Source organism: Amphiura filiformis, chromosome 1, assembly GCF_039555335.1.
Source record: "Amphiura filiformis chromosome 1, Afil_fr2py, whole genome shotgun sequence".
Taxonomy (NCBI): Eukaryota; Metazoa; Echinodermata; class Ophiuroidea; order Amphilepidida; family Amphiuridae; genus Amphiura; species Amphiura filiformis.
The window spans coordinates 65,407,286-65,433,676 of record NC_092628.1 but is presented as its reverse complement, the minus strand read 5'-3'; the positions used below and the strand labels follow the sequence as shown (position 1 = coordinate 65,433,676).

The 26,391-nt window shown below is 35.6% G+C and overlaps 2 protein-coding genes across 2 annotated transcripts in view; both read right to left on the bottom strand.

Moving 5' to 3' along the window:
- Positions 1-4,643, bottom strand: part of LOC140151148 (dynein axonemal heavy chain 10-like) — a 68,096-nt gene extending 63,453 nt beyond the window's left edge. The window contains 3 exon segments of the mRNA XM_072173376.1: positions 306-445; positions 991-1,155; positions 4,169-4,643. Coding sequence (XP_072029477.1) covers positions 306-445; positions 991-1,155; positions 4,169-4,385 — 522 coding nt within the window. The 5' untranslated portion in view covers positions 4,386-4,643.
- A 7,247-nt stretch (positions 4,644-11,890) lies between these two features.
- The window catches only part of LOC140151140 (uncharacterized), an 86,676-nt gene continuing 72,175 nt past the window's right edge, over positions 11,891-26,391 (bottom strand). The window contains 9 exon segments of the mRNA XM_072173364.1: positions 11,891-16,485; positions 16,877-16,996; positions 17,483-17,590; positions 17,763-17,977; positions 19,739-19,765; positions 21,598-21,751; positions 23,575-23,691; positions 25,140-25,268; positions 25,772-25,903. Of these exon segments, the coding sequence (XP_072029465.1) occupies positions 16,193-16,485; positions 16,877-16,996; positions 17,483-17,590; positions 17,763-17,977; positions 19,739-19,765; positions 21,598-21,751; positions 23,575-23,691; positions 25,140-25,268; positions 25,772-25,903 (1,295 nt within the window). The 3' untranslated portion in view covers positions 11,891-16,192.

Genomic DNA, 26,391 nt, shown 5'->3' with positions numbered 1-26,391 from the left:
TCTTTTGTGTTGTACACTGTCATTATTCTTTTGTCTACGGGTAACACAGGTAATAGAATGCAGTTTAAAGTACCCTCCAAGGCCGCATCATTTCACATTTTACTAGGTGGGATGGAGCCGACGGGGACCCAACTTTGGCAGCCATTAAGGTGTAGGAATGCGTGAAATTGGATTCGTCTATAGGACAATTTTCACAGGAACAATAATGTCGAACACCTATTCCCAAGGTAACCAACTAGCTGAAGTCACCTTATAATGTCATGGTTTGGACAATATTAAGCACAAATAATTTGCTTTCCTCTTACCGTTTGAGGAATTCTTTCAGGTGATGGTGCTTCAACCACCTCTGGTGTTGGTTCAGGTGGTACTTCCTCTGGAACAGGTTCTGGTGGAGCTTCCTCTGCTTTGGCTGATGCTGCTTTCTTTGATTTTTTCTTTTTCTTCTCTGTTAATGAAGTTAAATCATGAAGACATATTATTCTATATTTTTAACACACTTCCAAAATCTTGATTTGGGTAACCTGTTACTGGAATTTTGACCCAGGTAGGCCAAGGACGGGTGAGATCTTGGGTAGCCGGGGAAAACATTGATTAGAAATCCAGTATTAAATTCCTGCTATAAAATTGAAAGCTCTTCATCAAGCAATGGTACCACAATTTGACAAATGGTAAATTCTACAATAAAATTACCTTTTACTTCAAGACAATGAAATTATACCCGAAAAGTGTTGACTCAAAGTTGGCCTGTGTATGGCGCTATCCTTTGTCATGGTTTGTCATTCATGAAGGGCAAATAGTATACTTCCGAAATTTTTTGGAAACTTTTGATCCCAAAATTAATCAATAGTTTGCATAAGATTAAGCACTACACACATTTGCTCTCCTGAATGAAATGTAACATGGCAGAGTGTGTAATCTTTGGTTCTTTCGAGATCAAAAATACAAATTTGATTAGTTATTGATGATGACATGATGTTACAATTGATTTACTTTTGCCTCCTTTTTCTTCTTCTGGTGCAGGTGTTTCTACTGGTTCAGTTGGTGGTGCTTCAGCTGCATTGGCTTCTGGAGCTGGAGTGGCACTAGCTGTCCCATCAGGAGCTGGTGTTTCTGCTAATATATCCCCTGCATCTCCAAGTCCCAACTCAGATGGCTCTGCAAGGATTCAAAAAGGATTTTTTATCATGGTGTTGTAGTTCCCCCCTACATTTACAAGGATTGAAGGTTTGTTGTTTTTGACACTCAAACATTTCTGTGTGCATTCTTTTTACTTTCATATGGACAAGCAGTTTACTTTTACTGGGAGAGACCTTAAATAGGCTTTGGCAGATACTTATTGCTCATTGCAATAAGTTGCTTGCTCATTGCAATAAGTTGCTCATAAATGGCTCATTGAATCAGTTGCAGGAACTTTATCGTCTGAAACCCATACACATGATGCAAATCCAATGACGTTCCACCTACAAGATGACTTTTTTTTTGGTCTAAAAATTTAATAGACTATGACCACCCAGTATATTCATGACTCCCATGCCCGGCCTCATCCTGAAAATAACTACAGTGGAAATTGCAATTGAATGAACACAGCCTGACATAGCGTGGCAATTTTTTGCGTACATACTACACTCGTGCACTGTGTGCGACGCGTGTGATGTACATGTACGCCAGCGTGTACAATTGTGCGTGGGTAACACAGAAGTGAATCCAGCCATGCCAGCGGCAACACTTTTTGATTGATTAGTATTGTATCCAAGGTTGTGCGTTCACAAAATATGATCACGGTTGGATCAAACACAGTGACAGGCTCACATAGTCCGAATAATCAGTCTCAGAACAAAATATCAATTTCTGACATGATCGTGTTCTGGGTCTGAACTGTTTCCGTTTGAAATCTTGATGGCAAATTGGACAAAAGAAGCACATGGTTCTACTTGACAGCTTTTTAATCCCTATTCATGTTATGTGAATCACGCTATTGTGGACCATCCTTCTGATACTTGAGTGTTTGGACAAGCGGAACGGTCTTTTGTCTACCTATCTGTTTGTAAACATCTGGAAAAGCTGGACATTCTAGTCGACAGTCAGCATGGCTTTAGGGCAAAGAGGTCCACTGTAACTCAACTCCTCCAGTCAACTCATGATCTGACTACCAACTTAGAGGAGTGTGATACAACTCACCTTGCAATATGAGACTTCTCAAAAGCCTTTGATCAGGTGCCCCATGAGAGACTCCTGATGAAACTGCACTACTATGGGATCAGAGGCCAACTACATCATTGGTTCAGGGGTTTCCTAACTCAGCGTACCCAGCAAGTAGTTTGTGATGGAGTGATTTCAACACCTAGATCCGTCTTGTTGGGAGTACCACAGGGCACAGTATTAGGCCCTCTCCTATTCCTCCTGTACATAAACAACCTGCCTAACCATCTGGAAAGCAGAGTCCGTCTATTTGCAGACGACTGCCTAGTGTATGCAGCTGGCAAAGATGACAACCATATTAGAGTTCTTCAGGAAGACCTCAACAAACTAGAGAAATGGCAGGACAAGTGGAAAATGGCTTTTAATCCATCGAAGTGCTCCACAATGCAGATATCATACAAGAAGGACCTCCAAGTTCAACATTTACATTTTGTGGTCAAGAGCTCCAGCAAGTAGACTCCCATCCATATCTTGGGGTTGAGTTGACAGCAAATTGACATGGAGTGTGCACATCAAGAATACAATCAAGAAAGCCAACAGAACTCTAGGATTTCTGCAAAGAAATCTATGGTTTTGCAATGAGGAAGTGAAGACCTGCACATATAACATGCTTGTTCGCCCCATACTCGAGTATGCTGCTGAGGTGTGGGATCCCCACTCAAACATCCAGAAGCAGAGGATTGAAATGATACAAAGAAGAGCAGCGAGGTTTTGCTGCAGTGATTTCAAGAGATACAGCAGTGTAACAACAATGCTCGCACGTCTGGGTTGGGATACACTAGAACAAAGGAGGAGGAGAAATAGACTCAAGCCTCCAGCATACTTTCCTGCCGCTTGCCGCAGCGGCAAGCGGCAGGGCGTTTCAACCAATGACAAGCCTTGATTGTGTCCCTTTGTCTGCAATACGCGTGCGCCACGCCGTTCAGCGGCAAGCAGCAGGGTAGTATGAAACCAGCATAACAATATACGAGTGTTGTACAAGATCACCAAAGGACTGGTTGGTATCGAGGGAAAACACTATCTGATGCCAGCAAATGACACAAGGAAGGACAAGAGGGAGTAACTCTCTTAAGTTCCAGAGACTGTACACAAGACTTGATGTTCAAAAGGGATCATTTTTTGTCCACACTTAGCTGATTGGAATGAGCTCCCAGATGAAGTTGTGAATTCACCAACAGTGGAAGTCTTCAAGCAGCACCTTCATCATTAGTTTAGCACCCGTTTCAGAAATATACGTCTTGTTTGCACGAGTTAGCCATTTTATTAGTTATGTGCGGAAATTGGTGAAATGCAGAGAGTGACCCTGTCCTGCCGACACAACCGATACTGATACTGAAACCAATGAGGAGGTCAAAATTGTCATCCTCGCCAAATAGGAAAGTCAGTGTAATCATGTAAATAGTACGGCACTAAGGCTCACACACAGCTGTTGAAAGCTGTGTTCATTCAATTGGAATTCCCACTGTAATGACTGGGGAAAACCGTACCGGTACATGCTTAGTTCGCAATGCAAAACATTAAAAACTGGGCAAAACAGACACATCATTTATTGGTTAGTGACATTTGCGTATTGGTGCTGCCCCGTTGTGCAGAGCTAGTACTACGCTACTACACATGTACATGTACGGTATAGGTTCCTAGACTATAGCTAAAATAATAATTTCTCAATCATCCATGAGAGTATGAATCATGAATGTACTGCGTCAGCGACAGCGTGCACTGCGTAATGTCGCAAGTTTAGTGGAATGACACGATAGCGCGATCGATCGATGCAGCGCTACTCGAAGCGTGTGTGGTAGGCGTTGTACGCGGTCGCGGACGCAATTGTCACATTGCGTGCGCGTGCCTATTGAGCTCTCATGATCGAGAAACTATTATTTTAACTCATGATTATACTGGAAAAGCGTACACGCCATGACGTCCACATTAACTTAAAATTTGATATTAAAACAATAAATCGTCTGCTTACCAACTTCCACTTCTACTTCAATTTCTTCCTCTCTGATTCGCTTATAAAATATTGCTGCAGCTTTCCCCTCCTCTGCAGTTTCGTTCAAAAACTTTGCTAGAACTCTTTCATATTCGCCATCGTCTCGATTGATAAGCTCCTCAAAAACCTCTGGGTCCGAGATATTTAAGGAGTAATACACCTTGTCCCTGAGCCACTCAACGCGTACATCATCCATAATTACTGTGGCTTACTGTGACATTCTATGACTAAGACTAATGATTTCTAATAAAACTTCTCTAATTTGGTTCGTGTAAGTGTTTTCGTTCAGAAGTTTTCGCAGCCATTCGCTTTTAGTAGTAGCCTAACAACACCTATATACACGTACGCTGTCCAGTTTAACTGTAAATTAGAGCATAAATATTATTGTCTTTATTCAGTTAATTTGATCATTTTCAAATATATATTGCTCTTATTGTGACATCTAGAGGAGAAAATGCTGGCTTTTGTTTATATTGATCAAGTTATGATTGATTTCTTATGCCGCGGATGAATAACTCTGATCAATTAGTGAAAAGGCCAATTAGCGTCTGTTGCTATGTGGAAATAATATCCCGTTTTATATTGGTGCACCATTCTGTAAACATCGTTGAAGGAGTGTGGAATGATTTTTGTAAAATTTGCTTCATTCCATTTTTACATTAAAAAAACAAACAGATTCTTTGAAAATCAACTGATTTTACAGAAATGATGTACGAAAAACAAAAGAAAGAAAATTTAGAAAGAAAAAATTTATTTAAATTTTTTTTTTAAAGAATAAATTTAGGCACTAGGCCTATAGGCCTAGGCCTAGAGAAAGAAAGAAATGTAGAAAGAAATTTAGAAAGAAATTTAGAAAGATATAAAGAAAGAAGAAATTTAGAAAAAAAAAGAAATTTAGAAATAAACACTAAAAATTGAAGAAAGAAATTTCAAAGAAAGAATGAAATTTAGAAAGAAAGAAATTTAGAAAGAATTTCAGAAAGAAATTTTTTAGACAAAAAATTGGACATTTAGAAAGAAATTTAGAATTAGAAATTTAGAAATTTACTAAACTATTTAGAAAGAAAAAAAGAAAGAAAGATTTAATGAAAGAAGGGAGAATGAAAGAAAGAAAGAAAGAACAATTGAAACCCAATGGGGTTCTTTGTAGAACCCAAAAAAGTTCTGTAGCCAAGAAAAAGGTTCTTTGTAGATCCTTAATCTTGAAGAACCTTTAAGGAATCTTAAAGAAAGAACCCTCAAAGATTCTAAGTAGAACAGAAAAAATGTTCTTTATCCAAGGAAATGATTTTTAGTACCAAAAAGGGTTAACACTACGTTTTACTTTTCTTAACTTTGTGATGAGTCCCTGAATGAATGAATTAGAATGTCCCCAGGCCTATTTAAATCTGTAAGGTTCTTTATAGAACTTTTTAAGATTCTTTTTAGAACCTTATTACTGCTTAGGGTTCTGCATAGGACAAAAAAAGGTTCTAAGTTGAACCTTTTTTCTGAGAGTGTAGGCCTACGTGTCACCATGCTATCAAATAGGCATACACTTGATGACTATACACGCGTGATGAGTCGTAGCCGGGAGTCGTAGTGTTCATCTCTTATCGTCTTTTCCCGGGCCAATAACGTCCAATAATTTTGCACTCCATTGCATCAATATTGGCCCAATACTAAAATTCATTGTTAAAACATTGGCAGCCAATTTTTGCAAATAAGAAATAGGTACAGGTCCAATGTTGGTTCAATGTCTGTGACAAGGTTTGGGCCAAGCTGGGCCAGCATCATGACCCAACCCAATCTTGGGCCCATGAGCAAATGATATTGGTGTGATATCAGCAACCAATGTTGGGCCATTATGGAACATACGTTGGGCCACCATCGCCATGTTATCTTGGGAGATGGAGCTCCGACTTTTCGACAAAATTGTTCCACTGCAGTTACTGTTCATTTTCCTATACACAATACCCAGTACTCTCACCATTGACGCGTGACCTCTACAACAGTGTATGTTATAGGTATAGGGCATTGCCTAGTTAAGGCCCTTCACAATTGATTTTTACTTAGTTTCCTGTTTCATGGTTGAAAACAAGGGATGAGGTGACTTTTAATTATTAGTTATTAATTATCTATTATTTTCTTTATGTGTTTAGTCTCTACACTCACTGCAAAAACAGTGTTTAGAAAGTGAAGGCAAGAATGTGTTTAGACACGTTGTTTAGAATATATGGATGTCAGATGTTTAGAAATTGAACACCATCACTGACCAATGTTCAGAAATTTGACACGTGATGTTTAGCTTCTAAACGTTTTTACAAAGTGAAGTCAAAATTGTGTTTAAAAATGTTTTAATTTCAAAACACTGTTTTTTGCAGTGTAGGCCTATAATAATCAATACATTTATTTATCATTCCTTTCTTTTCCTTTCTCTGTATACCCTTATTCTTTCCTAGGCCTATACTTTATCACTTCCTCGTTCTTCTTTTCTCTAGTCTCTTCCTTTCTCCCCTTTTCTTCGTTTCTTCCTCTTTCTCTCTTCCTCCAGGCTCCTCTCATTCTCCATATCCCCTCCTCTCAACCTGCCTCCCTCGTCAAATCCCAAGACTTCTCACAGTGACAGCTGACGCCCCGGGCATGCAACTGTTTCTATGCCAATCTCGATCCTTCTTGAAATAAAATTAGATGGAAATTTGTGAAAAAGCATTATTTAATATGCCTAATGCTTAAACATGTTACATATACGTTACCATTTTACAGTACTATAGGCCTACATGTATACACATGGACCTGGCAGCCTTAATACATTCTGATGTGTAATCGATCAGCAAGAGTATTCAATTTATTTAAATAAAGCGCCTAAAGTCAGGTGGGTGATAACGAACTGTCATCGACGGCGTTTGTGCTTTCGGCTGTTATGGCGCTATTTTCTATTCAATCACGCCCTTGGGCTTTATCAGAACAAAAAGTACTGTACTTATCGTTCCAGTAGGCGCTTTCACGCAACTTTCGTTTGATCAAGTTATTAAGAGTACCCTGCCTGCTAAAGCATTAATGCGCTCATGTCAGTTACCGATTTAATGGCGGAACTCTTTTGTCATGAACAAAAGGTACCTTTCGATGAATAGCTTGTCGGAAAATGAAACCGGCACAAAGGAACAATGCGTTACATAATCTATTGCTCTTCCAGGATTTACTAGCTCCATGCGATTAGGCCTTATCTGCACTATGATGGTATAAAGTCGTATGCAGACTCAAGTATTAGACGTATAATATTGTATGTAACATATCTACGTTATTTAATCTATTGCCATTCTATTTCCAGTAGGCCCTAAGTAATGTTTACGTTCTAACGAATCAGTGATGACGAAAAATCGATAATATGTTACATATAATATCTACATGTAGCAGAAATATATTATCGATTTTACGTCATCAAACATTCGTTAGAACTTAAACATTACTGGAAATAGAATAGCAATATATTAAACAACGTAGATTATGTTACATACAATATTGTACGTCTAATAAAAAGTCTGCATACTGCTTTAAGGTCAAGTGAGATACATGTAGGGCCTACCGTCCGGACTTTTTCAAACTTTGGTGAGGGAGGCTCTTATTATTTGTTACAAATTTACTATTCATTTCTGTGTAATATTGCAACTGCAAAGGCTTTGTCAACACATCATAAAAAAACGGGGAGGCCCCTAATATTGTTGTTATTTCCCCAAAGCCCTGCACTAGCTTGAAAAGTTTGAAAAAAAGTGTTTGAAAGATAATTGAAAATCTCCCAAAATCGGTGAGGGTGGGGACGATATACATGTTATTTAGTTTACTTGGCCAAATTTAATATGATCGTGATATTTTGTTTGAAGGATAATACATATGACTGGTTCCTTTTTTGCATGAAAGTTAGGTGGTCATTTTTAAAAACATTCTTGTTAATGGTTAAAAGATTGAGTATCATTGGGGCAGGGGCGGCGCCATGGTTGAATATTAGGGAGGCTAAAGCATAAACGGGGGTTGCAGTGAGCTGGCTCATTGACGGGGTCCCCTGAAGCTGTCGCTTTTTAATGAACAATAGGTATAGAAAACCCACCAAATTCGTTTCTTTCCTCTTCGTGATTTTTTTTTATTTGATTTGATTTGATTTGATTTTATTCGGTATCTCCATATTGCACATACAACAATACAAGGTAAATAGATATAAAATGCATTAAGATAAATAACATATAATACATAAAAAACAAGGCAAGGAGATATCACAGGATAGCCCTTTAAGCCCAAAGGCTTATTTCCGAAGGGGTCCTTTATACATAGAAGGGCAAAAGGCATACATACAAATAAAACATACAAAGAAATATATATATACAAGTGAATATTAAAAGTAAAATAAAATCTTTAAACATGATTAAAATCATTAGAAACTAAATTTGGTTAAAAAGATGAGTTTTTACAGACTTTTTGAAACTTGGTTTATTAGAAATTGATTTGATTGCACTTGGTAAGTTGGCCCAATCCTGAATGGCATTATAATAAAAAGAGCCAGAAGTGATGGTAGTGGATTTTGGAACACGAACATTTTGAGCACTGTTTCTAGTACTGTATTGGTGCACGTTTGAAACTCTGGTAAAATTTGAACTAAGATAGTCTGGGCCAACTTCATTAAAAATATCAAAAACATGGTTCAACCTGAGTTGTTTAGCCCTATTTTGTATGTTAAGGAAATTAAGATCTTTAAAATCATCTTCTGTAATATGATACATGCAATTCTTATTTAAAATAAATCTGATAACTTTGTTTTGAGCAATTTGTAGGCTTTTACTCATCTGCTTATGTGTGCCAGCATGCCAAGAAGAAATAGAGTAATCAAACAAACAAAGTACAAGAGCAGAGCATAAAATTTTCTTGATATTTTGATCAAGAAACTTTGCCTGTCTGTAAAGAAATTTGAGTCTAGAATTTACTTTTTTATGACACCAAGACCCATTTCGTCACCATTCAAGCACTGGTCAATAGTAAGGCCTAAGTATTTGACTGAGGGAGTAGCATGAATTGTTTGCCCTTCACACTCAATGGTATAATTTTGCCAATTCTTCAATTTACGTTTTGTTCCAAAAAGAATAAATGAAGAATTTTGCTCTCCTTGAGGGGGGGGGCTGCTATGCTCCTATGGCGCCGGCCCGGATTGGGAGATTATGGTTTCAAATGTTTTATGAATCGCATATGCTTATTATAATTGATGGATTAAAAAAATTCCGCTTAAAATTTAAGGTGTCCGTCATACCTGAAAAATTCTACTGAGCATGTTGAGAGTTGTTTTAGGTATAAATTGGTTGTCAGAATTTGCTACTGTTTGTACGTCTTTGTAGACTAATAATAAGCACACGAGTAAGCTTAGTTTTAGTGTACTATGGTCATTTTATTGAACTGTTGAAAGCCCGGGAACACTACAAAATGCGCTTAGAGATGGAACTTCGTACAAACATCATCTAATCAGACTTCCATAATTGTATAGAAATTTTATTTTGAGATGAGTTTAGCGATTTGATTGCTGGCTTTCCAACATTTCAGCTAGGCACTATCAATGCAGACAGTTCTTGTTTCAAATCTAGCCTTCATGGTTATTAGAGTTTGCGAAATGGAGTTTGAAAGTTTACTTGGGAATTCGAAAAGGACCCAAAATAGGAATATTGACCGAGTCTTATGAGTGTAGCCCATGGTGGGGAAAATAATTTCAATTTACACCACTCAGAGGTCATACCTTCTTAGCATTTCGAGATATGAAAAAGACCCAAAATATGAATATTGACCCAGGAGTGTTACCCCGGTGGGGAAATTATTTTACTGTATTTTTCATTTTTTTTCTTTCATTTGGCACCACTCCGACGGCCACACCTTCTTGCATTTTGAGATATAAAAAGGACCCATATGAATATTGACCATTGGAGGCATTTTGAGATGTCCATTTCTGACAAAAGGTTAGTCAGTACATAAGCAAGCAAGTAACACACATTAATATAGGTTGATACCATTTCCTGGTTCTGCAAAAAAGCACAGACAAATCTTGTTGATGGATACAAATTATTATTATTATTATTATTATTAATTCCACATGATTATTACAGTCAGTACAGTCCACAATATACAATATATATTCATATTAATATTTACAACTTATGTACATATACAGAGACAACCATAGGCCATGTTTAGTTAACAAAATAATTAATTATAAAATGGCACCTAGAAAAAAAATCAGCAAATTCAGTTGATTATAAAAACAGTCAAGTAGTCAGTAAATGGAAGATACAATATTTTCATGTATTTTGTTTTTTCAACATAATGTAAAAACAAACTTTACTATGAAAGACCAATAAGTTGGGTGTACTGTCGAACTTGGTCATTTATTAAATTAACATAATTTGTTGAACCTGAAAGTGGCAAAAAAAATTATTCGGTTTTTGTTACTGCACATGTCAACAAAGTCCCAACTTAGGCTAGCGTAAATTCACACAAGCGTGCACAGGCCATGCATTATACAAATCTCACCGTTGCAACTTATATGTTGAACAAGTATATTTGAAGCCTGCTCAGAACTATGCATGTTGTGTGATAGCTTTATTTCTATAATCCCTCAATTAAGTCTTTACCCTAGTCAAATTCTACATATCTTACATGAAGGAAATGCCAAATCACAAGACAATAATTACTTAACTATATTTATTGCCTATGATATTTTAAGCATAGTCTTGCTGTAAAGATAGTCAGTGATCAGCAAGTCATCTAGTAAATATAAGTTGCTAGTAAATATTCTAGTAGCAACATTACATTACATGATGAACACCACCACTTGTGACCAGTGCTTTATGATTTTGAAATTTGACTCATTGCCAAAAATTGTCTTGTACTGGATATTCATAGGTCTTAACTAAACGTAAATATGAGTAGCAATACAAATAGGTCTGTATCCCTAAGAATGAGTTGACTCATACTGGAATGCATCACAAATTTGGACATTTTTAGTATCAGTATTTAATGCCATAAAAAAGGTATTTATCTTGCAATGATTAATTATATTTTGTACATCCACCATTCACTGCAAGATTTACAAGCATGACTTATTGCACTAGCATGCTTTGTATATACATGTAATGCCACATATTTGTAATGTATACCATGACAGATATTATATTTGACTTATAAACATTAGACAGATAAACAAAATTGCAAATAATATTATACTGCTTATCATATAAGAATTTTAGCATATTATGCATAGCAATTATATGTCGATTGGCAGGTGACTCCTCTTGAGTGCGCTCAATTGATATCACATATCCATGACATAAATAACCATATCATGCCCATTGGGTACCCATGGTCACGGTGAACCACAATCATTAAGTATATATTGCTGTAATTTTTAAGTACCTGGTGAGGCAAATGTCTGAAGGACCATATACTGTTCACTGAGAACTTAATAGGCTCATGCATTAGAAGTAATGGGCCTATCTATTTGAAATCCACACCTCTGCTGAGGAAGACTTTTCATCTTTCAAAAGTGGAAAAGGTGTGGAAGATTGGGAATTGCAAACAAATATTTCTCATTTGAGGCCAAATTGTGTAGATTCAACAATTTTCACCTGGAATTTAACATTAAAACCAGCAAAATCTTGATTTGAGACGGTAGTTACATCTTCCACAGCGTTGTTGTTTTTTGTATTTCTTAATGGAATGCCCTATTTATTCATGATACTACTTTTAGAGAAATGTACACAATCATAGATTGGCTGCTTTGTGATCTGCCAGCAACATTACTCACAACACTAGTCCCATTTGGCAAGCATTAAAATAGCAAATAGTCTTAGAAAAGTATTAAGAATGCTGTGTTGAAGACAGTGTTAAATTACATGTATTTGGTAAAGTAGACATTTTAATATTGATGCTGCATTTGTGATTTTTCTTGTGTGATTTTGATTGATTCTTGTGATTTTGAAAATATATAATGAAAATAAAAGCACATGGCAATTTGTGTCTTGTGGAAAGATAAAAAAAAAAGAATATTGGACAAAGGTGGTATTAGTTTACATTTTAGATAACAAAATTCTGTGAGTAATGATTTATTTCAGTCAAAACAAAAGCTATTCGAAAGAATGGAAGAGTTATGAACTTGTTAATTGCTTCAATATGTGTAAATTGAATACCAGTTCATGCTACAATTTTGTAAAAGTATGAATTCAGTGATTTAATGTGTAACATAAATACACCGACTCTTAATTTTGACCAAATTATTATTGAACTAAACCAATAACGCTACCTGCCATTTAGAAGACAATTGCTGCAATATTGCTCCACCAATGATTTGTAAATCACCACCACATGAGTGTGGTTGTGCACATTTGTAAGCACCATCAACATCAATCAAGGACACCCACACGGGAAATCACTGTGTAGAATTAAACACGCATGTATCATGGACATTGTGCTTCCTGAATTGTGTGTTGATAAATTGCAAATACATGTAGCACATGTGTCCACATTTGGAGAGTGAGAGGTTAGTCCACAACTCAAATATGTATTGTAGTAAGGTAATAACCTGTGGTGTTTCCCTGTCTTCCATGTTTGCTGATGCTTACATAATGTGGGGGTGGTGGAGGCACACAATGATTAGCAAAGGAAAAAGTAGTAGCATACTTAACTTTCTTATCAACCAATTAAATTACTAATCAGGACCTCATAATACAGGTACTTACTTGATACATCAGCAATAATTCTTATGGCCATTTATTCCCATCTTATTTTCATTCAATTACAGTACCATTCACAATCAATCCAATTATATTCCATTGCACAAGCACAACCATCAATACTAATACAAAACATAATAAATAACTTTGATTTGATACACTAACTTAATTTTGTATATTTGGTTATACTATGATTTGTAATTTGCCTCTCCCCTTTCCTGCCATCCATGATGTTGACCTGTTAGGCATATTCCCTACTATAGTAGACTAGGTGATTTGGTTAAAGGACCATTTCTTCAGCCATTTTGGGGCAGTTAAGGGGCTCTTTAAAAAAACCATTAAAAATTGATTCTACTACTTTTAATTGATGACAACATCTTGCAATAATACAAGCAAAATGCAGTTATGTTATATAGTGAATCAACATTAGAATCTTCAAAGTTTTTATTATGTTTTGCATCTTTTTTGTCACGCTTCTGAATTACACATAACAAATATAACATTGAGTACAGAGAAAAATATTGCTCTTGAAGTTGCGTTTTTAAATTATGGTTCTTGCAAAGTGACAACAAATACGATAATTAGGAAACATAAATTGCTTGAAATTGTTCATTTTAAGAACTGCTTGGTCACAAATCATGCAAACAAACATAAGTACGGTGCACACTGACAACAGATACCATAATTCATTCTTGTATTTATATTAATCATGTTTGGCCAACTCTTCTTTCTATCAATTGCAGCAGTTACATTTACTATTACCATCTTAGTGGTACATATTTATTATAATATGAAAGACAATAAACATATTTGAATGTAAATTAGCGATTATAATAATTAATATGTACAATATACAACAAACAATGATATTTACACACAGATATTTACAGTTATTATTTTGTCAAAGCATACTTTTTCATAGCAAATATTTTTGGCAATATTAACAAAACTTGTGGGATATTGATTTGGTTTCTTTCGTTGACCCCTAAGGAATACATTTTCAAGGTTGTTTACAATTCATTATAGTATTAAATAAAAGGATAAATCAAGATAATCAAATAGTGGTTGGCTATTCCACACAATTCTATACTCTCACAGACAGCACACAAGATGAAGGCAATTTCCTTTTGGAAATCAAATCATGTGCCAGCTTGCAATTACACCAGAGTGCTATTGTCCTTGTTGTTTATTCCAGCTTAAGTCAAAACAAAGGAAATTCATTGAAACATCTGTACTTTAGTGGCACTATATATCATTTTATCCAAATCCAGCTGTGCTATGATTGGCTTTTGCCTATATAGTACCACACCTGACAGAATTGGTCTAAAACAGCCAAATCTACATACAGTTTATAACTGCAAATTTATTCTAGCACACATTTTACACCATTCTAACCCACAACAAAAACACATTAATTTCTTTTATCAGTATAAAAATAAATTTTTATTGTTATAGTAAAAACAGTCAACGTTTGGGCTGCTTCAGTAAAAAAATTGATCGTAACTAGTTCATTACTTTGGAAGTTTTCAAGTTTAAGGTCTAATATATCAATACAACTGGTACCTTATCTAATGTTAGGTTTTATAGATTTTCATGCGTGATATGGGCTAGTTTCTGAAACACGTATCATCGGTTACGGACTATTTTTTCAACTCTGTAGAGTATGTGTCAGCATGCGGTGTACACACAGACGAGCATTGCAAAAATGGTCTGGAATTATAATAGCTCAAGTTTGAAAGTTGCATCACTCATTTTATACATTTTATCACACCACACACACACTCTGAGAGTCATAAATATGTAATCATACTTATATAAATTAAACTGCATAGAAACTCAACATAATACACCCTAATATACAGGTGTGCTTACAAATTGATGAATACAGAAATGAAAGAATACCTACCTACCTAGCCTTCTCCATATACGTCCTATCTAGCCTTCTTCATATAAATCAACTAAAATCAAGGCTTACACTACAGTACTTGTGATGAAAATGATTCTTTTGGTAAAAAAATATATAGACACTATCCACTGGTGGCAAGGTTGTTTGCTTTAGGCAAGCTCATGCTTCAATACTGAATATATGAGACCTCTTTATGGTGCTGCTGTGATAGACTTTGATGTGTGATGATGAGGGACCCTGTAGTTCTCTCCTTCTCAGTACTGGGAGAGGCAGTCTTACTGTATACCAGTCTGATCCTGGAGACATTGTTCTCTATCCAGCAGGCACAGTAGTTAATCAGTGAAGTGTTGTGGAATAGTTCAAGCAAATTTGGCAAATCATAGTATTGAATCATTTTCTTTTTGTACCATAGTTATAAATCACATTACGGTAGTACAATTGACCATTTCAGTAAATCCCCAAAGGCTTTTACGATTGGTCCCTTCCATACATCACACCAATTTACACTGTTCGATGAACTGTGCATGTAACAATGCAGAATTTACAGAAAAGGTCAATCTTTGACGAGATATTTGCAAGTCGGGTATCATTGTATGCAAGTATTACTGGTTACTTGTCAGCTTGTTGAAGCAAACATGACATCAGCATCCAGTAGTATTTTTGGTATTTTGTTTTGAATACTCAAATCATTACTTTGCCGGTCTTCTACTATAAAAGTGGAAATGTTTACACAATATAATTAATTGTTCACCCTTTGTCCATTTTGAACTGTTTCCCTTGTTTTTAAATTCACAATTTTACAGTCCCTTATATAGACCTACATGCAAAAGAAATACACTTGCATTTTGTTTTTTAGCAAAAACTGAGCATAATAATTATAATTGTTGTCCAAAGTTTCCACTTTCAACCCTGTATCATAATTGTACAGAGTTATTGCTATGCATCACATGTACTGTGTGTGTATGCGATTATATTCGATTAGTTGATCACTTGCACATACAACATGAGTTCTTATGATATAAGTCATTTATGACTGTGTTGCACATGTATATCACATTAGGGGCACATAAACCTGCTCACAGTGTGTATCCTGAACTCTGTACAATTTTGATACATAGTGAAGATTTTAAGTTGTACTTGCATCACTTGGCTTGGCACCCAGACTCTCTCTCTCTACCTTATAGTTGTATCAATTTTGTACATCAAAAAGGTAGAGCATTATTCTGAGCTAGGAAGTATATACAGCATTACATTACCACAGTTAACCCACATTGCAGGTAATTCCTTTGCTGAGTTGTACTTTTTACAAATAAGCTGGTTATATATTTATGAGCAATATCAACAGCTTACAGTTACTAGTAATCAAAACTTTGTAGAGAAGTCCTCGGTTCCATCACCGTTACCAGGTGACGTCAATGTCGGTGGATATTGGTAGTGATCTCCTCTTGGAACCTGGTAGTGTTCAGGTGAACTTTCCCCCTCTGGTAGTTCATAGTCAGGGTGAGTTGCTCCTACCATTGGGTAATCTTTCCCTACAGGTTGTGGTGGTGCAACCTCATAGTCTGGCTCTGGAGGTATAGGTGGCACTTGGTAGTCAGATACTGGGGGTTTGGGTGGTATATTAGGCTTTGATGGTGCTGGTGGTAGTGGGTGACCTGAAGTAAACAAGAATAAATAACATGATGATTGGAAAAGACAAATTTATTCTTTACAATATAATTGATTTAAATATGTTGCTTGTCAAACCAGGCAAATGTTCAATGCAGAAGTATGACATTAATTTGTTTGTATGTTCATTTGGATTCTTTGAACTCAAAATACACCTTTTTCATGAAATGCTTTTGTGATCAGTAGGTATAATTTCATGAAAAAAGACATGATAATAAATATTGAATATCCCTTCCCTCGTCTCCTATACAAATAATTGGCTCTATAAAAGAGATGTACAGAGGAGACCCCTCAGTTTATGAATAACTTTTGGTGGCTAAAAGTTTTTGTTAAAACAATGAATTGTCACATTCCTGGTCATATAATGGTAAGACTTACTACTTGGATCAAAAGCTTGGTAGCGTGGTGGAGTGACATAGTAGTTCATTCCTCGTATTGGATCTGGTATTTCAGCATAGTGGCCTTCATCTTCTTCTATATCATACTTCCCAGGAACACCTGAGGATTGTAAAAAAAACCACACCAATATTATCAAGTATACAAGGATGTCATCCACTTCTGACTACAGGTACAGGTTATCAAGTGTCCCCTCCCCCAACCCCCATATAAAAACAACAGATCTGAATTTGTGTGCAATCACATCTTATTATTATTATTATTCATGGTTAAGTATGACAAGTGTCTGAAAACTAGAAACTAAAACTTCACAAAACTTCTCCAGGCCATTTCCTGTCCTGCCTTATTTGGATCACCTTGTTGATTCAAATAGCTTCACAACAGCACCCTCAGATCCACTTGGTGGATAAGTCCATGTTATAAATTCCTGCAAAATTTTACTTATTTTGATTCACATTTTTGTCTATGATATCAAACGGAAAGTATCTCACATTAAACCCCAAACAAGGAAACCTTGGTGTGAACTCAAGATTTCCAGTTTGGTACCAACATGTGTAATATGACAAAATAATGTCTTGTTATCCATACCTTTTCCTAACGTCAACTTGTTTGTTATCTTCCCATCAAATTGATTGACATTAGAGCCATGTCTTGAAGAGCAGGGTATATTGGGGTTAGTCAAATCCACATCGGCTTCTGAAATTACAAGAAGATTGAGATTTGAATATTAAATCAGCGCTAATAATGGTTATTCCAAACTCTGTCTGTACGTTAACAAAAAGTAAATCTACTGATGTGTGTTAAGGTGGTGACAAAATAAATAACCTGCAAGCCAAATATTTGTTTACATGTCTACTGTAAAGATTACCTTTTCTTTCCAATGCCATAGCAGCAGCACAAGCACCTTCTACTACATTGTTAGTTTTAGGTGTTGAAAACAATGGATTGGTCTGCAGAGCTTGTTGTTGTTTCAGCCTCACTTTATCATCGTTATTAGCCATAGCTCCTCCTGGGATAGTGGTGGAATAGTCCGGGTTATTCCTTGGGACATCAAGCACATCACTGTAGGATTCACGAGTGTACCTGTAATATAACAAACAAGATGGATACTTGAAAGATAGGCTACAATTTGAGTCCTATTTCCATAACCCTGGTTATATGCTGTGATGTGATGGATGATGGTGATGGAAGTGATTGACTGACAGTTGTATTTTATGAAATGCACTAGTTCTTTTTGTTTTCAAGAGTTCTGCTGCTTGAAATCATCAACTCATCACTGGATCATATGTTTGGTGCAAGAACATAGTAATAGCTTAACTCTGTCACATGCCTTACAGAGAAACTACCATGCATTGGGTAACAACATTTTGTAGATCACGCTATCATTTTGGTGAAAATTCTAACATGTTATTCACTCTTTCTTGTCAAATGCTATTGAAATCCTTCATTGGTTAACTCATAGTTGAAATACTACTTAATACATGTTCCCCAAACTTCTTGATCTACACTTGACTGACTCTAATAACACTTCCCTAGGCAGATTAATACCCTACAATCTACATTGCCAATTAGAAGTCTTAGCAGGAGTTGAGTGTTGACAAATGCAGGTGGTTGATAAGAGTACTAATATTTGTTAAAGAAATTACAAATCTAGATCAACAAACTGTTAATTCTAAATGGATGTTCTATATAATACCAGCTATATATATTACATCTAGCTTTTATCCCAACAAATCAGTACACAACAAAACAGAGTTTAGTTGGTTATAACTTGCTTTTCTATGCCCTGTTACAAAGATTTTTCATTACGCCTGTCTGCTCATAACGACTGATCAATCATCATGACAGGTTTCAAATTTAATAACTCCAACAAATTAAGGTTTTCAACTTATTATTATGTCAATAGAGGTCATGGGAAGTTCCATGCTTTGCAATGCATGTTGCATCAGTGATTTAGTTACAAAGCAACTTGGTTATACATATTTGTAAACATTTCCTGAAACTTACTTCCAATTGCTGAAATCAGGAAATATTTATAAAACTTTCATTTTAGCAGTATGCACAGCAGTTCAGTAGAATAAAGTCAATCCATTTCCATGCTGATACTCTGCATTTATAATTGGTTTTTGCCAAATCAATCACATCATTTCTCTTTCCAAGTTCGCAATAGTATTGTGAAAAGATACATAGTGACCTCAATAGAGTACAAAATGGTTGCTTTGAAAATGGCCAACAGTTTTTGTTTTTGAAAATAGAATGATCAGTTTGACTTTACCACTAAGTGAGATTAGAAGCAGTCCAGATCAAGGAAACAGTAATCAAGTTATTACTGGAGATTATTTTCTTGGCAAAAATATTCATCCTTTGGCAATCTCTGCATATATATTTTATTTTATTGAAGAGTTTACATTATAGTGAATTATGAAGTACAGCTGGTCAATGTCAACCTTAATAATGACTCTTGAAGAATATTTTAGAAAATTGCACTTCAGTTTGGAAATTAGACAATGCTTTATGTGGGATGGTTGATACTTAAAACATGCCCTAGTGCACTATCAGGTTCAATCAATATAGGTATGCATTTGATGTGATCAAGAAATATGAATTGGGAGTCAGGAAAAATGTACCTCCTTTTCAATATTACTAAACATTCCTCATCTTCAAAATCATCCTGCAAACATCAAGTTTTCCTGTTTTGTTTTTTTCTTTTCTTTCAGAATACAGTAACATCTAAACAAATGAATACAATTTTTCTGTAATTTTTGATTGATCACATCAAAATGCTAATGACATCATTGATTCCATTCCATGCAAGCATGCATTTGACATGACAGGCTGACATACCTTACAGTAGTCCACAGATCATTATTTCTGATATGGAAAATATATACATACAACAAAAAATGCTCAAAATGGTCACACTTACAGAATGCATGCATTATTCATGGTAAAAATAAATTAAAACAATGTTGTCATAATAAAAATAAATCAAACTTTACTTGATCTACATCTACTATGCAATACCATGAAGAAAATAAAAATATATAATACAATACTTATTCTGACATAAAGACTTGCATCATACTGCCAAGTTACCACAATATTACACTTATAGAGAGGGCAACAAAATCAATATCACAATTCTGACACATTTTGTAACATACATGTGTACAAATAGGGAAGTGGATCCCGATAAGCTGACTAAATCACATCATGAAATATCAGGCGCCATCTAACTGGCTCATTCTCAATTAGTTCTTTAGATTTGCCAAAATATTTGCCCTAGGGTCATTATTTCTCAAATCACCCAAAAAAAATATGATTTTACACCTCACCCCCTTCAAATTTGTTCAAAATTGGTATACAGGGTGATTTTGGCTGTAAGCTCAAATTCAAATTTTAGCTTAATCGGACGATACCGTTTAATGCCCGCCCATTTTTCGATTTCGTGAAAAATGGCGCGCCCATCAATATTGTCGCGACCATATCTCCGTAACCGTAGGTCCTACTGAGCTGAAATTGGTGTCATTTTTTAGCTAATCTCTCAAAGAATCCAAATCTACTATCATTTAGTGTGTAGGAGGAAGAAAAAGATATGACCTTTTTTCTGTACTTTGACCTTGAATTTGACCTTGTTGCCCACGTGACCACGAGGCGAATTTGCGTTGGAATTATACCTCCATATGTTGTCTACATAATATCAAAAAATTGGAGGGGTAATATTTTTTGTTTTCTTGCTAGGCTTTCATAAAGCAAGCATGTGGTTGAAAACTGTAATTTTGCATGTAGGCTCAGTATATTGTACACATGATACTATTATAATATAGGCCAATTGTATATAGGCCTATATGTACATGCATTAAATACACATGTTTTCACCTGCATGCTCGCTTTGTGAAAGCTTAGCAAAAAACAAAAAATATTACCCCTCCAATCTTTTGATATTATGTAGACAACATATGGGGGTATAATTCCAACGCAAATTCGCCTCGCGGTCACGTGGGCAACAAGGTCAAATTCAAGGTCAAAGTTCAGAAAAAAAGGTCACACATTTTCTCTTACTCCTACATACAAAATGATAGCAGATTTGGATTCTTTGAGAGATTAGCTAAATAATGACACCAATTTCAGCTCAGTAGGACCCTCAGTTACGGAGATATGGTCGCACAATAATATTGATATGCGCCCATTTTTCACTAAATCGCAAAAAATGGGCGGGCATAGCGCGAAAACCGTACGTCCGATTAAGCTAAAATTTGAAATTTGAGCTTTGCCAGCCAAAATCACCCTGTATACCAATTTTGAACAAATTTGAAGGGGGTGAGGTGTTTCCCATTGGGTGAATTGAGAAATAATGACCCCCAAACGTTGTGTAAAAAGAACCAGGTATGACACAATGCAACGAAGTTAGCGCATGAGGTACAGAGATACGATTCAATTAGCCCAACAGGATGACCCCTACAACCATATTACACACTAAATTGGCCAAAAGGTCAAAGAATGCTAAGACTGGGTAAATTGCATTATAAAATACGCTTTGTTTGTCATGCCAATCACAGACTGTACATCAGCAAATTCAATAGGTTTATGATTGCTATTTTGATGCATTGAAGGTCTCCCATGAAATTGGCCCATGAACACCAAGTTTACATTAATTACATAATACATCTACATCACAGACAAATAGATAGATGGGTACTTACACGACAGGTCCATCATATTTCTCCTGACTCTTGCGTCTTCGATATAATGCCCATAGCAATATGAGAACAATCAACAGGATGAGGATAATTGCTATGATAACACCGATGTAAGCAGGACTGAAAGCTGCTGCAGCTGTAGACTTAGCTGGACCACCTAGAGAACACAAACCATGCAATATATATGTAAATATCTGCCCTAAAACTGCAACAGTGAGTCATGTAGACATACAACCAATTTGCAGGACAGTTTCAGGTCACATTAAATAATACTGCTATAATTTGCAACTCAATGTATACCATTACTGAATTCAGTTTTCCATAACGCTTCTTATGTTGGACATACAAACACTACACAAAAAAAGAAAGTCCACACTGCTTTTATGTCATAATTTTATTGTGACTAATTAAAAGCAATCAAATTGATACAAATAAATGGAGAATTTTGTTAGCTGCAGACTGATATCTCAATTCTGTAGAATTACAAATGATCTTAGGATAAGCAATTTTACACTATGTAATCTATTTGAATCACACAAATTATCGTAAATCAGGAAGATTTTTAAATTCTTGCCACAAGTGAGGTATTCAATTACAGCTAACAAAATTCTGTGAGTATTTGAACTAATCATGTTAAAAATTATGACCCTTGAACAAGTGTAGTCTTTGTTTGTGTGGTGCTTATATACACATACATCTATTAACAAAGAGCTTTGTCAAGTTGCCTTGGTTTACAATATATAATAGTAGTTAATTGTTAAGGAATGGTAGGGGCTTTGAAGTAATTAACCAGCATTACACTATAGAAATACTTGGGAAATGGATATAGGAACTAAGCTACAGGTGAAATTGGTATCATCATAGTATGCTTTATTAGCCTTGGAACCAAGGGTAGGAGATAATGTAAACGACATGTGTTGCATATTGCAATGCACAGTTACGCTAGTACCGGGATATAACTTTATGAAAAATACCAAGGAATTTTGGGGATGTGCTGGGATGGTAGTACCGATTTTTAACCTAATAGCACCCTGGGCTCGTAAGTCACTCACTCGCATGGGCACTTATTGAAACAATGAAACAAAAAGTCAAATTGTTTTGGGAATTTATACACATAAACATTGAAAATACAGTGCATTCAAAGTCAAAATCCTATGCCAGAAGATTTAGATGGTAATTTTATTTGGACATTCAACAAAATTTAGTTGTAGAGATTGATGCTTAAAAAATTCCATCCATAGAGGTGCTTATTAGAGGAGGGATGCTAATTAGGTTGAATACGGTAAATGTTTATATTTATATACTTGTTTTCTGATATAAATTACTATGTATTTTTATGACACACTATTTCCAGTAGTGATACTTTGCTATTTATCTTCAACTTCAACTCAAAGTCCAATCTCATTTATATTTGAATAGTCTCAATCCCAGATGATGAGATTTACAATTTCTCTATCATTAACCGATCCCTACATCATGCTTGCATCAGCTTATGGCAAACTAATTCACATCTAGTCTGACATTCCTGTAAATCAAACTTGGTGCTGCACATAATTGGTAACCATAGCTTAACTAGGGAGGGAGGTGCCTACCCTCCTCATGTAACCAATAACAGGCAGTGAAGAGTTTGATTGACAGGTTCATCAGCCATGAACTAAGGTTTTTTTTTTATTTCTGTCTTTTATTATAGCTTGAAACAGAGTATTAGAACTGCTTATTTCTTTTGGATTTTTTTTTTAGAACTGGCATCTACACAAAGAAAAAAGAGAAACATGATAACTTAGATCCATGCAATAGTTTTTTGATGAATCATGCTTTTGAATGAAGTTTCATACATATTACACTAAACTTTATTATGTGGCCCTTAAACAACAGATGAAAATGTATACTGTATGGAATTGTGATGTTCTACAACAAATAAACAATGACATGAATTCAAGAAAATTGACAAGATATCAAAAGGCATAAAATATTTCTTACAGGCATTTTCATTTTTGGCGATGCAAATACAACCATCCTCTGGATCACATTTGTAATTTTTGTTTGGGCAATCACATGTTAGGTTACAGTTGGGACCATACTGGGGTGACTGACATGCTGTTAGAGAAAATAAAGAAAACATAACAACCATGCAAATGTGTATCAGGGTCAAGTCAAATGAGGCACTACTGCAAAATCAAAGTTTTTAATTCATTGTGGAATTTACTGACCAAACTACATTTCCTGAAAAAACAAACTCTGCCCCTTTTGCTTGATCCCAACACATATGGCATTCCAAAATCAAAGGAAAAATACAAATTAAATCAAATGAAAAAAAATCAACTTCTATGTTTTAGATTTTATGTAAAGAATCTTAAAATGAAAAAGCTTTATTTATTTACAAATATACTGAAAGCAAAAATCTCTTCAAATTATCCATATCATGCCATGCAAAATGGATGCAAGAAATTAAAAAATAAACATCATGGATGGAGTAATATAAATCATAGGGCTATCAAATCATCCTGCACAGCTAAATTATTTGGGTTTATGTCTGTGTGTTCCATGTGCGTGTCTCTGCATATACAAGTGTGTACATGTTGTATGATCCGTGCATGGAGTTAGAAAAGCTGAATTTACACCTGATTGCTCTTGCTGAAAAGCCAAGTCTCATGCATGTTGTCTATATGCACCTATCAGAGTGACAAGTCAATCAATTGATAACAATTGTTGTTGCAAAGCCGCATCGCTTTTTCGACTTGCAAGATTTTTTAACATCCCAGCGATGTCACTTGACATGAACTGCCTAAACCAATCATTGCCTTCTGGATGGATCTATTATTTTGCAAATTCATTTAGGGCTCATATTGAAATTCCCTGCGCCATCCTGCAGCTTTCCTGTGCTAGCCTTCTTTTGTTAAAATCCTGGGCAGGGTGTATCACTGATGCATATAATCCATCCGCTTTATGACCGAGCTTTCCTGAGGCGCGCGCTTAGCGAGGGGAATCCTGCCTTCTTTCTGTGTGAAAACGTGGTAGGGTATTTCAATATGAGCCCTTACTATCATCATCTTTTAATATATTTTGCATTTTTTAAATATTTTACTAACAATGGTAAAAAACAAAGAAAACCAGCGATCACATTGATTAGTACAAACACGAAAGCGAGCGGTGATGCAACACGGATCATGAGCGATTACCCACAACTTTTCAGAAGTGATATATCGTAAGCAATCAAGTGTAAATTCAGCTTAAATAGAAACCCTATTATGAATGACAAAATGATGAGGGTAAGGTGATTGGAATTAATTAGGAAAAAGATTGATGGTTGGTTGGTTGGTTCATTGGTTAGTTAAGCCCTTGTTGCATATAACAAGTAAATTGAAAGCTACGATGAAATAAAATGTGGTGACATTACAAGAAAGTACTTTACATTTTTGCTACTACTGGGTACAAATCAAAGTCACTTGCAACAGAAATATCAAAATGGGTAGAAATCAAAGTCACTAGCAACAGAAATATCAAAATGCAAATGTATATTATGCATTTGTTGATTCCCTGCCTACCTTTTTCACATTTAACTCCACCATAGCCAGCGGGGCACTCACACTGCCCATTGACATTGTTACATGATGCCCCCTTCTCACACACACATGCCTGAGTACAGTTGACACCCCAACGACCTGGTGGGCAACCTGGGGAAGAATTTTTTTTTAAAGTCAATAAAAGCTTGTTATTTAGTCACGTAAGGATAACATTGAGATTTATATTAATATTCACCTCAGTGTAGAGACACAGAGTGAGGTTACTTCTAAGACTTCTTTCATCAAATAAAACCAGTGAGTCAAAATGGCCAGTTACTCAGATACTATGTTATAATGTTAACACACTGTACTTCTAAATGTAGACAGTATTTGACTGATCAGTATTGTTAGTATGAGTAAATAAATTACATAATCCATATGCTGTTTTTGGTTTTTACTCTTTTTCGTCAACAACCTAGTTCCCAGAAAGGCAAAATTATTTCTATATCCTGTGGAAACCCTTGTATCTTCACATATTTCTACCAATATGAAATGTCAATGCTCATATCTTTCCCATTTCCACCAATATGGAAATGCATGAATGGAAAATAAAAATTGATAAACTTATTTGATTAGCTTGATTGTATCACTTATCATTTCCAACTATGACTTACTTTGTGAACATGTTGTGCCGACCCACCCTGATGTACATCTACAGGAGCCATCAAAGGGGCTACACGAAGCACCATTCTTACAATGTGTGCACTCCAAGTCACAGTTTTGGCCATAAAATCGTTCCTTACAAACTGGAGAAGGTAAAAACATAGGGCATTTAAAAAATAATGTCATTGTTATAACAAGGTTTTGTCATGAGAGACAGATTATTATTATCTTTAACACACTTTTCTTTGTTCCTGTTTAGTATAAAACTGTTAAAGGGGGACTCCGGCAATCATAACATTTTGCCTTATATGTTAGAAAAATAATTATCAAGCACGAATCACATTGTTTTATTTAAAACAAACTCATATTGACCATAAAAACGAATAAAATCAGTCGGCTCTCAACACGCGTTATTCAAAATTCCCGCGCCGAAATTGTCTAAGTGCAATGACGTAATGGTTATTTGTGTTCAATTGTCGTCAGCCTTCATTGTATTACTGGGACGTCATTGCACTTTCGGCGCCCGAATTTTGAATATCGCCTGTTGAGAAACGGATGTTTTTATTCGTTTTTATGGTCACTATGAGTTTGTTTTAAATAAAACCATGTGATTCGTGCTTGATAATTATTT